Source organism: Emys orbicularis, chromosome 7 (assembly GCF_028017835.1).
Source record: "Emys orbicularis isolate rEmyOrb1 chromosome 7, rEmyOrb1.hap1, whole genome shotgun sequence".
Classification (NCBI taxonomy): domain Eukaryota; kingdom Metazoa; phylum Chordata; order Testudines; family Emydidae; genus Emys; species Emys orbicularis.
In genome coordinates this window covers 97586900-97597054 of record NC_088689.1, presented here as the reverse complement: position 1 = coordinate 97597054, position 10155 = coordinate 97586900, and the positions used below count along the sequence as shown (strand labels likewise).

Below are 10155 nucleotides of genomic sequence, written 5' to 3'. Positions count from 1 at the left end.
AAAAACCAGGATCAGCATGGAAACCACATGGGTGAGTCTAGACTAGGATTGCATGACTAGAAGCCAGGACTCCTGGGTTCTGTGCCAGCCTAGGGGGAAAGGGATGTGTTAGGAGTCTGGATGCTTGGGCCTATTAGTAGCTTGGAAAGGGGGAGGGGATCAGGACTAGATGTCTGGGTACTAGTCTCAGCTAGACAGGAGGGCTTGGGAGTGGAGCTGGGAGTTTAGACTCCCGGTTCTACCTGTGAGAAATGCTATCCAAGAACTCGGGGGAGGTCTAGTGGTTAGAGCAGGGGGCACTTACAGCCTGGACTCACCAGCTCCGGGAGGGCGCTAGGAGCCAGGACTCGTGGGTTCTATCCCAGCCCTGGGTGGGGGGTCTAATGGTTAGAGGGGGCCGGGGGAGCTAGGACTCCTAGGTTCTGTCCTAGACCGGGGTGGGGCCCGGAGGTAAGTGCAGGAACCACGGAGCCCCGAGTTCTAGGCCTGGGCAGGGTGCACCAGGAGCCGGTCCCAGGGTCCCGGCACGTCTCTTACTGACCGGTCCAGCTCCGTCCCGGATCAGCTGCTCCTGCTCCGCCTCTTCCGGGAGCGAGCGGGAACCGACAAAGACGGCGGGGCGGGGCCGGGAAAAGCTCCTCCCACTGCAGGCACCGTCCGTCACATCATTCAAGACGCGCCTCTCCCTGTTTCCATGGTGACACGATCCCCGAGCGAGCCCGAACAGACCCCCCCAAAGCTCCCTTGCCCCGTGACACCCTGCCGCTCCAGTCCCCAGTCCCCTCCACCTCCCACCGAGAGACCCCTCCCACTCCAGGGACAGCCCCTCTCAGAGGGATCCCCCAGTCCAGTGTCCCTGTCCCCGTCCCCCCAGAGCAGCCCCCAGGGTCCTGCCTTTTCCAGCCCCCCTGAGAGACAGCAAGACCAGACCCACCCCAGACAGACCCACCCCCCCAGGGCTGATGGGCTCCCAGCCAACTCTGCCCCCAGCCCGGAGAGAGGCCCCCCCCCTCACGTCCATGCCATGTCCTCCACAGCAAGATCCGCCCCGGGAGCCTGCCCCCCTTCTTCACCGAGTATATTTGCTCTTCCCCACAGGGACCCCTCCAACTCTGGGGACCTCCCTCAGAGAGACCCCCTCCTCAAGGCCTCCCCCCAGACAATGCTCTAAAGTAAGGGGGAGCAGGGGAGAGGGCAGCAGGACTTGTACTGGGGCCCAGCCACACAGAGCTGGGCCAGTCCTAGGTGTCTGCTTGACACCCCAGGTACATGGCAGGTAGCTGGGAGTCAGGACTCCTGGGTTCTGTTCCCAGCTCTGGGGGAATGGAGTGGTGTCTGGCGGTGAGAACTGGGGGGCTGGGAGCCAGGACTCCTGGGTTCTATCCCTGGCCCTGGCCGAGACATGCTGGGTTGCTCCAGATGTGCCTGTTCCCCTCTCCGTTCCTCAGTTTCCCTCTCTCTGGACTGGGGCTATCCTTGGGCTCTCAGGTGTGAAACCAGCCAGTTCCCAGCAGGGCTGAACGCCGCTGCCTGTTCCCCACCCCCTCACAGTCCAGGCACTCGCCCAGCCCCAGGCCCCCTGGGGAGGGGCTCAGAACCAGGCAGGGTAGCAGCCCCCATGCCCGGCGTAGCCCCTGATGTCAGATTTCCAAATGAGTATGGTGGGGAGACAGCATCCTCACTGCAGCTACTGCGGGCCTGTACCACCAGCAGCTGTGCAGGGGTGCCCGGAGCCCAGCCCCTGCCTTGGCCCCCTCCTGGGGCGCTCTGCCTCCCCAGCGCCCGCTCCCTTTCTCCTGCCTTGCCAGGGGCTGTGCACCAGGGAGCCCTGGGGCCTGGGCAAGGAGCCAGAGCTCAGCCGGGCTCCGCTGGGCGTGCGCTCCTCCCCCCGGAGCGGGCATGGTCCGCTCCCAGCATCAAGCGGCTCGGAGCATCCTCAAGGAACCACCGGCGCATTGAATTAGCTGCATCCCGGAGGAGGCACAGGGAGCGGAGCCGTCTGCAGGACGCCCGGGGCACCTGGGCACACAGGGGAGCCCATCCCAGAGTCTCTCCAGCTCTGGCAGCGACCGTCGAAGGTCAGTGCCCAGGGGTGCCCTGACTGGCCACTGGGGCGTGCCTGGGTACCCAGAGGGGCAGCCAGCCTTGATGGAGGGGGGGGGGGCAGCTGGTATCATCTCTGTACCGTCATGGCCAATGTGGGGCTGGATGGTGGATGAGGCCCCAGCCATGCCACTGCTTCGGGAAAGGGGGGATGGAGGCAAGGTTCTCCCCCATCTGCACCCAAAGCATATTGCAGAGAGAGGGGGCAGGATCGAAAAGACGCTGCATGTTGGGGCTCGGGCAGATGCACTGGGGGCTGCTGAAGCTGTTAGAAGCAGAGCAGAGCAAGCAGCAGTCCCTTTGTCTGCACACAGGGCTGGGCTAGTCATCCTGTATCCGTGCCCAGCACTGTGCCGGGGGACGCGGGTGCTGCTCCAGAGACAGCAGTTAGGGGCTGGAGGCTGCGACTCAGCTGGGTAAAAAGGGGCTCAAAGACAGGCTAGAGCTGGGAGGGGGCACTCAGCTCCTGCCTCCCAGCCTGGTGCTCAGGCCAGTCTAGGATTTTGGGGCCCAGGGGTCTTAGTCCCACCAGGAGACAATCCTGCTGGGCAGCACAGGGCCCACTGTGCCAGAGGCTGGGGATAGAAGGGGGATGGGGGGCTCAGGGATGGTCCCCTCAGCTCCCCTCTCCCTGGGACTGAGCCCTGGGCAGGCACAATCCCCCCTTCAGCCTGGATAGGCGGCCGCCAGCGTTGAGTGACCATAGGGGCATGACAGTCCATTCTGCATCTACTGCCTCCCACAATCTCAAGAGGAGCAGTTAATGTACGTAGAACGATGCTCCTAGCCATAAAGCACTCCTGGCCATCGGATGGTACCTTGCTACCCATGGGCAATGACCCCCCCCCCCCACGCATGGGCAATGACTCCCCCCCCGAATCTCTCCAGGGCAGGAGTAGCCATACTGGAGCAAATTGGGACTGTCATTCTGGAGCAAACCCCTGCCATGCCCTCCCCCACAATCCCCTCCCCAAGGGGATTGGGCTCCAACGAGGGGTGCAGGGACTGTCAGGACACCCTCTAACCATGGGCCAGGTGGTCCTGGGCAGCCAAGATTGGGGATACAGGTGCCCCAGCAGCTGGGAGGTCTGGGTTATAGGGGAAACACTGGACAGCCAGGGTCAGGGATATAAAGCCCAGGCCAGGAGAGAGTGGGGCAGACGGGGAAGCTGGTGGGGAGGAGCTGAGCCCAGTCAGGATTGGAGCCCTGTCTAACCCACAGACAGCTGGGGACAGTGCTGAGGGGCTAGGAGTGACACAAAGCTGAGGGCAGGGGCAGTTGTCCAGGGCTCTGTGCCCACCCCAGTGGTCAGGAGGCTCCAAGATACAGGCCCCCAGGTGCCCCATGACCCTTGTCCATGCTGAGCCCAACCTATGCTCTCCTTCTACAGGGTCCCCATGAAGGGCGAAACCCCCGTCAACAGTACCATGAGCATCGGGCAGGCCCGCAAGATGGTGGAGCAGCTCAAGATTGAGGCCAGCATGTGCCGGATAAAGGTGGGGACTGGGGTGGCATCTTGACCGCTACTGTGGCAGAAAAGGGCCCCACTCACTCACCCACCTCCAGAACTGGATTAGCGAGGAGTTCCCCCCACAGCCAATGCTCCTGCCCCACTCCCTGCAGCATCCTCTGTGGGGAGGCCAGAGCTGGAGTAGCCAGGAACTCCACCCCCCTCCCACAGCCAGTGCTCCTCCCCCACTCCCTGCAGTGTTCGGTTAGGAGAGGCCAAGGCTGGAGTAGCTGGGAGCTCCCCCTGCTCTTTACAGCGCCTCCTGCTGGGCCCACCCTGCAGAGTTCTCACCCCTCCCCTCCCTGCAGGTATCCAAGGCAGCAGCTGATCTGATGACATACTGTGATGCCCACGCCTGCGAAGACCCACTCATCACCCCGGTGCCCACCTCCGAGAACCCGTTCCGTGAGAAGAAGTTCTTCTGTGCCCTGCTCTGAGCCTTGCCTGCCCCACCCCTCAGCTACAGCCACCGTGTAATGCCCACTCTTAGCCTCTCCTCCCACCCTGCCCGGGTGATTGGGCAGGACTTCCCAGGTAGGGCCTGACCCACCGCCAAAGTCTCAGGCCTCTCCACCCACCCAAACTTCCACAGACAGGGCACCTGCCCGGAGCACAAGCCCCCAAAGCCCCTCCCCTTCAGGGGGAACCCATCCCACCCCTACCCCACACACATCAAAGCAGGAGGGGGTATCGCACCTCACCCAGGCAGGAGTCACAACAAGTCCTGCTCCCCTCTCCAGGCCTGGGGCAGCTGAAGCTGCAGGCCCATCCCCAGCAGCGTCACACTGACCCCGCATCATCCCATTTCCATTAGGGGGGAGGGTGTTAGCTCCCAGCCTGCTGCTCCTGGGTGCCAAAGGGGGGGAAAGGCTCATCCCCTTCCCCCAGGGCTGGAGGGGCAGCGCCCAGATTGCAGGGCTCAGCTGCCCCACACAATATAAACTGAGACCTTGAGAATAAAGTAACAGGAGGCACAGCGCCTGGGGTGGCATCAGTGTTATTGCGGCACCAGGAGCAGTGCTGGAGGTGATGCTGGCACTAGAGGGCCTGGGTTGGGGGGATGGGATGGGCATGGGCAGTGCCATTAGAAGAGGTTGGCTGGGGGTGGATAGGAACACTGGCTGGGGCTTGTTTGTGGGGTGGGCAGGGGGCACTTTTGGGACTAGGGGCCTAGCTTGAGCAGTGAGTGGGGGCCAGGGGCAGTGCCAGGAGCTTTGCTGACATGTATGGGGAGTGGGCAGCCTCCAGCAATGGGGCCCGATGGTGGGAGCGATGCCCAGGATATAGTCCCCAGAGCCAGTCACCATCCCAGTGGAGATTGGCTCAGGGACCCCAGGAGGGAAGGGAGCAGCCCAGACACCCCCTACTCCCCTCCTGCCCAATTCCCAGCCCTTGGGGAAGCTCAGTGGCTTCCTACACACACAATAATCCACCCACCCCCAAAAACAGCACCTGGCACCCCTCCCCTCCCCTCCCGCCCCAGTGCTGGGGCACACATGGCCCCTCTCAACTGACAGGGCCAGACAGCACCCACCCCAGTCCTATCGCACCCCCCACTGACACATCACTGGGTTCATGGGGAAAATAAATCATGGCTCTTTATAGCTATTTCTATACAGTGAAAAAGCAGCTGTGAGACTGCCCACAGTGGGGGGCACAGCAGGGAGATCCAGGCATGGGGGGAGAGGAGACAGGGGTGCCCAGTGGGGAAGGGCAGGGTGATCTTTGCCCCCATGGGGGGCAGGAGTGACAGGTAGAACAGGAGCCAGGTTTGGGCTGGGGCCCCCCACGTGGAGCGAGCACAGCCCGCCTGGCACAGTCCTGGAGTGAGGGGGAGGGGAGCCGCACAGTCCAGCCTCCAGCATGGGGGAGCAGAGTGTGGCAGGCAGCCTGTAAACCGCAGGCCAGGACTCCCCAGCATGGGCAGCACTGGGGGCGGGGGGCAAAGGGGGGGGCAGAGTGAAATTACAATTCACTCTCTCCCAGGAGGGGTGGAGCCCCCCACAGCGCAGGGGGGTGCAGGGCAGAGTGAGAGGCACGTGGTCCCTGTGATCCTTTGCTGAGGGTCTGTGTGTCAGGGGTTGTCCTGGGGCAGAGCCCCTGCGACTGACAGACGGCCAGGGAGGCTCAGAAAATCTTGATGATGGATTCGCGGAACTTCCCGACACCGACCCACTTCACTGTGAGAGGAGAAAGGGGGGTGAGAACTGGGAACTCCCAGCCCTGTGGGGCAGATCCCTCCCCCACACAGAGCAGATTCCCCCTCCTCTCTCCCCCCCCACACATGCAAGGCCGATCTCCTCCACCCCCCAGACAGAACCCAAGTGACAGCCTGGGTGGAGGGGGAGGCTCCAAAAACCTTGATGAAGGATTTGTGGAACTTCCTGACACAGACCCACTTCACCGTGGGAGGAGCGAGGCAGATCCCATGCCCCATGGCATTCCCAGTCCAGGGAACTACGCAGCACCCCAAAGAGGGCGCCCAGCATGCCCATCCCCAGGCCCTGATGCTGGGGCTGTGAGCCAGGCCAGCAGGCAGCTCGGTAGGGCTGTGGACGTACCTGGCACCCCGAGGTAGCGCTCGATGAAGTGGACATAGCTCTGGGCCTGCGGAGGCAAGTCAGCAAAGCTGCGGGCCTGCTCTGTGCTGCACTGCCAGCCTGGCAGCGTCTCATAGCCCACCGACACCTTGTTCAGCAGCTCCTGGTTCGCTGCGGGGAGCAGAGAGGCTTACTGGCTGCTGCAGGGCTCAAGAGAGCCCCTATCCCCCCAACCCCAAGGTGGTTCAGCCCCTACTACCCACGGAACCCCTATCCCCCCTCCCAGGAAGCCCCCCCCCCCCCCCCACATACACACTCCTCGGACAGCTCTGCCCCCTGCACTCCCTGAGGGATGCCTGTCCCCACCCAGGGATGGCTCAGTCCCTCCCCTCTCTCTCCTGGAGCCCTGCACCACTCCCCGCACAGAAGCCTCTCCCGCCCCCAAGCTCAGGGGATACAAGGCCTCAGGCCCAGAGGCCACTGCCCTCTCATTGTGGGAAAGGCAGAAGAAAGGCAATACCTCCCCTTCACAGGGTAACCCAGCCACTGGCTCACCTGGGAAGTAGGCGATGGGTTTCCCCTCCAGCCGGTATTCCACGCCCACCTTAATCTCCGGGAAGGTGTCCAGGATATCCAGCTTGGTGAGCGCCAGGCTGCAGGGAGAGCAGGGGGCAGGTTATGCTGGGGGCGGAGAGGGGAAGAGGGTTGAGACCAGAGTGTGTGGGAGCCAGTGACTGACAGTAGGGGAGTGCATGAGGTGAGAAAGGTTAGTGAGACTGTAGGAAGGGAGGGACAATGGGGGGGGCGAAGATTGGAGGGGGGGGTTAGTGAGGCTGTGGGTAATGGGGGAGGAGATGGCAGGGTGGGTGTAGAGGGGGTTACTGAGGCTGTGAGGTGGGGGCAATGGGGGAGGGGATGTAGTCCTTACGCGCTGAATCCGTTGATCATATGGGCGTATCTCACCAGCATCAGGTCCAGCCACCCGCAGCGGCGTTTGCGGCCTGTGGTGACACCGAATTCTTGGCCCCGTGACTGCAGTAGTTCCCCAATCTCCTGTGGGGCCAGAGGGGAAGGGACAGGCCGTTACTCCTGGGATCCCAGGGCTCCCAGAGGGCCAGGAGCTTCCCTGCTCCCTGGGGCGGGGGGACCAGGGTCCTCCCTGTCCCTTCAGAGGGAAAGCCTATGAATCCCACTTCCCTCTCTCTGGGACTGCCCATAAGCATCAGGGGACATGTCCCCCCACTCCGCAACTGGCCATTCAGACCCACCCCCCACACTCACGTTGTCCTGCTCGGTGGGGAAGGTTCCAACACCCACCCGGGTGGCGTAAGCCTTCACCACCCCATACACCTTCCCGATGTAGCAAGGTGGGACGCCCAGGCCTGTGCAGACGCCCCCCACTGTGCAGTTCGAGGATGTCACGAACGGGTATGTCCCTGGGGAGAGATGAGAGACCAGAGTGAGCTACGCAGGGGGTGGCAGCAAATGGGGCCTTCAGAAATGGGACTCAGGTCCCCCCATTCCCAGCCCACACACCACTATCCCAGCCCCAGACTCCAGTTGTGATGAGGACTCTCTCTTCCCAGCCTGCACTGCGGTAATCAGAACGTGTTCTCTTTGGCTCTCACTGCTTTTGCTGTGCGGAGCCCCGTGGAGCAGGGAGTGGTGCAAAATGTGGGAATTTTGGTGCTATTTTTATTAACAATGTGTGTGACTCAGTTTCCCTACTCACTTTGTGTTGCTCCCTGCTGGGGGTGAGGGTTAATTTCTCCTCTGAGAAGGGTGAGAAGGGATGGCTGGGTGCCACACAACCATATTGGTTCCAGCCCAGATAGCTTATCCAGAGCTGAGCGCAGTCAGCCCAGATGAACGGAGGGCCCTGCAGAGACAATGGAAACCCAAAGCAAAGCACGACAGCGAAAGCAGCAGGGCTGGAGTTAGGAACAAAGGAGCAGGAGTAGTGAGGAGAGAGGGCAATCTTGGCAGCCCCAGGCAGAGCACACACAGGGTCAGACAGACACAGGCTCCAGGAGGCCATGGAGAAAGTGGGGCATTTGCTTCTGCCAATACTGGCTCAGATTTAAGTCCTGCTTTCACGGCTAACCCAAGTCTTGAAGCCTTGCAGCTGCCCTGGGAAAAGCTAAGCCCAGGGCCTGGTGCTCCCTAGAGACTGCACAGAGGCAGGGGGGCCTCAGCTGCCATACACTGGGCACGAGGGCAGTGCGCCGCACTTACCGAAGTCGATATCCAGCAGTGCAGCATTGGCTCCTTCCACCAGGATCTTCTTGGGGGGCCCGTGCAGGGCCTGGTGCATGAAATAGACACCATCCTTCACCAGGGGCCGGATCCTTTCAGCATAGACCTGGGGAGAGATGCTGGGATCAGATGGGGGAGGTGCAACCACTCAGTCTCTGGGGCTACTCAGGGACACTGGGTGTTCTCAGCCAGCTGGGGGATCAGGGTGTATTTCCAGGGGAAGGGGAGGGCAGTTCCTGGGAGGCTGGTTCATACCCAGGTGGGGGACCCTGGAGGCAAGGAGAAATTGTGGGTGGTTCTCAGGGAGGTAGGGATCCCCAGAGGGGAAGGAGGTGTTTCTGGGGGGCAGGTTGGGGACTCCTGGGGGGAAGGGTTATTCCTGGGGCAGAGGGGAGGGTGGTTCACAGCTGGGGGGCATCACTGGGGCCCTCACCCACCTTCAGCTGTTGCAGCTCGGCCTCTGTGTTGATGGTGAGAGCCGGGTACATGGCCTTGTACTGCTGGGCTAGCACCCTGAACCTGAGAGAGAGATAGGGACCAGTGATCCCACAAGGGCACCCCTGAACACCGCTGCACTGCCCGGGGTCACAGACGCCCAAGCTCTGCACTGCCACGTGGGGTGTGATGTGTGAACAGATTCCATGGGCAGGGCATCCTGAGAAGGCCCCAGGGCTGGGGGGCATGAATGGATCCCCGGGGGCCCCTGGACATCTTTGTGAAAGGATTCCTCCCCTCCTTTCCCTCCCCCTCAACTCACTTCTTGGAGAACTCATGGAAGTCGGCCAGCAGGTCACAGATGCGCAGGCCGGTGCGGGAAGCCTTGCAGGCATAGACGGGGCCGATGCCCTTCTTGGTGGTGCCCAGACTGCCAGGGAAGCAGAGTCAAAGCTGGGTGGTGGTGGGAGCTCCTCCTACCCGCCAGGCTGCAGCCAGACTGGATGCTCCCCACACTGGCCCAGGATGCAGGGAGATGCCCTGTCACCAGAGGATGGGAATCCCACAGAAACAACCTCCTCTCCCCTCAACCCCAGCCCAGCCCTGCCATTGGTGACCAAGGGGAACCCCTAAGAAAATGCCCAGCTCCAGGGGACCCAGCTATAATCCTCCCCAGGCCCAGGCCCAGGCCCATCCCTCCTGCCCCTCCCAAATGGGGACCCAGCTGTTAAGCCCCTCACTTCTTGCCATCTTGCTGCTGCCGCTGCTGCTCCTGGATCCTATCCACGGCCTGGTGGAAATCGAACACTGTGGCAAGAGAGAATGGGAGATGAGGTGAGAGGGAAGGGACACTCCTACCCTCTGCTACCACTGCCCCCACCAGCCCCCTCCCCATCTGCTGACACAGCCCGCTCAACTTCCCCCCCCCCCCCCCGCTGTTCAGCTGCCTGGTCATCCTCTTCCAGTGAGCCCAGTGCCCCGGGGTCTTGATAGGAGACGGAGGAGAGGTCCCAGAGGCTGCAGACAGCGCCCCCTGCTGGCTGCTCTGGACTTACCAATGTGAGCTCTATCTGAGATCACCGTGCGGGACTCCCAGCCCTCCAGACCTGTGGGGAAGGAAAACACATCACTGTGAGAAGGTCACCCATGGGACCCCCCCAGAGCCTAGCCTACCCTATATGCCAGGCCTGAGCCTCCCATCCCCATGCAGGGGGCCGGTGACAGCCCTGCTATAAAGAGTGGGAACTGGGATTTATTTACTGTGCCTTTATGTAACTGGGGGAAAGAATAGAACCCAGGAGTCCTGACTC

At 62.2% G+C, this 10155-nt stretch overlaps 2 protein-coding genes across 2 annotated transcripts; one reads left to right on the top strand and one right to left on the bottom strand.

Annotated features, from left to right (window-relative positions):
- Positions 1–3501: 3501 nt before the first annotated feature.
- Positions 3502–4051, top strand: GNG3 (G protein subunit gamma 3). The gene is made up of 2 exons (XM_065408185.1): positions 3502–3600; positions 3923–4051. The coding sequence occupies exons 1-2, from the start codon at positions 3502–3504 to the stop codon at positions 4049–4051; spliced, it is 228 nt and encodes a 75-aa protein (XP_065264257.1).
- A 1143-nt stretch (positions 4052–5194) lies between these two features.
- LOC135880887 (adenylosuccinate synthetase isozyme 1-like) lies at positions 5195–9245 on the bottom strand. The gene is made up of 8 exons (XM_065407270.1): positions 9168–9245; positions 8848–8929; positions 8390–8516; positions 7436–7590; positions 7083–7207; positions 6710–6807; positions 6176–6325; positions 5195–5794 (listed from the first exon to the last, which is right to left on the bottom strand). The coding sequence occupies exons 2-8, from the start codon at positions 8896–8898 to the stop codon at positions 5742–5744; spliced, it is 759 nt and encodes a 252-aa protein (XP_065263342.1). The 5' UTR covers positions 8899–8929; positions 9168–9245; the 3' UTR covers positions 5195–5741.
- Positions 9246–10155: the final 910 nt, after the last annotated feature.

Bases quoted from the DNA above. Each gene is read 5' to 3' on its own strand.
- GNG3 (XM_065408185.1), top strand. From the start codon at position 3,502: ATGAAGGGCGAAACCCCCGTCAACAGTACCATGAGCATCGGGCAGGCC. The intron at 3,601-3,922 runs GTGGGGACTGGG...CCCTCCCTGCAG, and splicing joins CCAGCATGTGCCGGATAAAG to GTATCCAAGGCAGCAGCTGA.
- LOC135880887 (XM_065407270.1), bottom strand. From the start codon at position 8,898: ATGTACCCGGCTCTCACCATCAACACAGAGGCCGAGCTGCAACAGCTG. The intron at 8,517-8,847 runs GTGGGTGAGGGC...ATCTCTCCCCAG, and splicing joins CCGAGCTGCAACAGCTGAAG to GTCTATGCTGAAAGGATCCG. The intron at 7,208-7,435 runs GTGAGTGTGGGG...CTGGCCCCACAG, and splicing joins TCCCCACCGAGCAGGACAAC to GAGATTGGGGAACTACTGCA.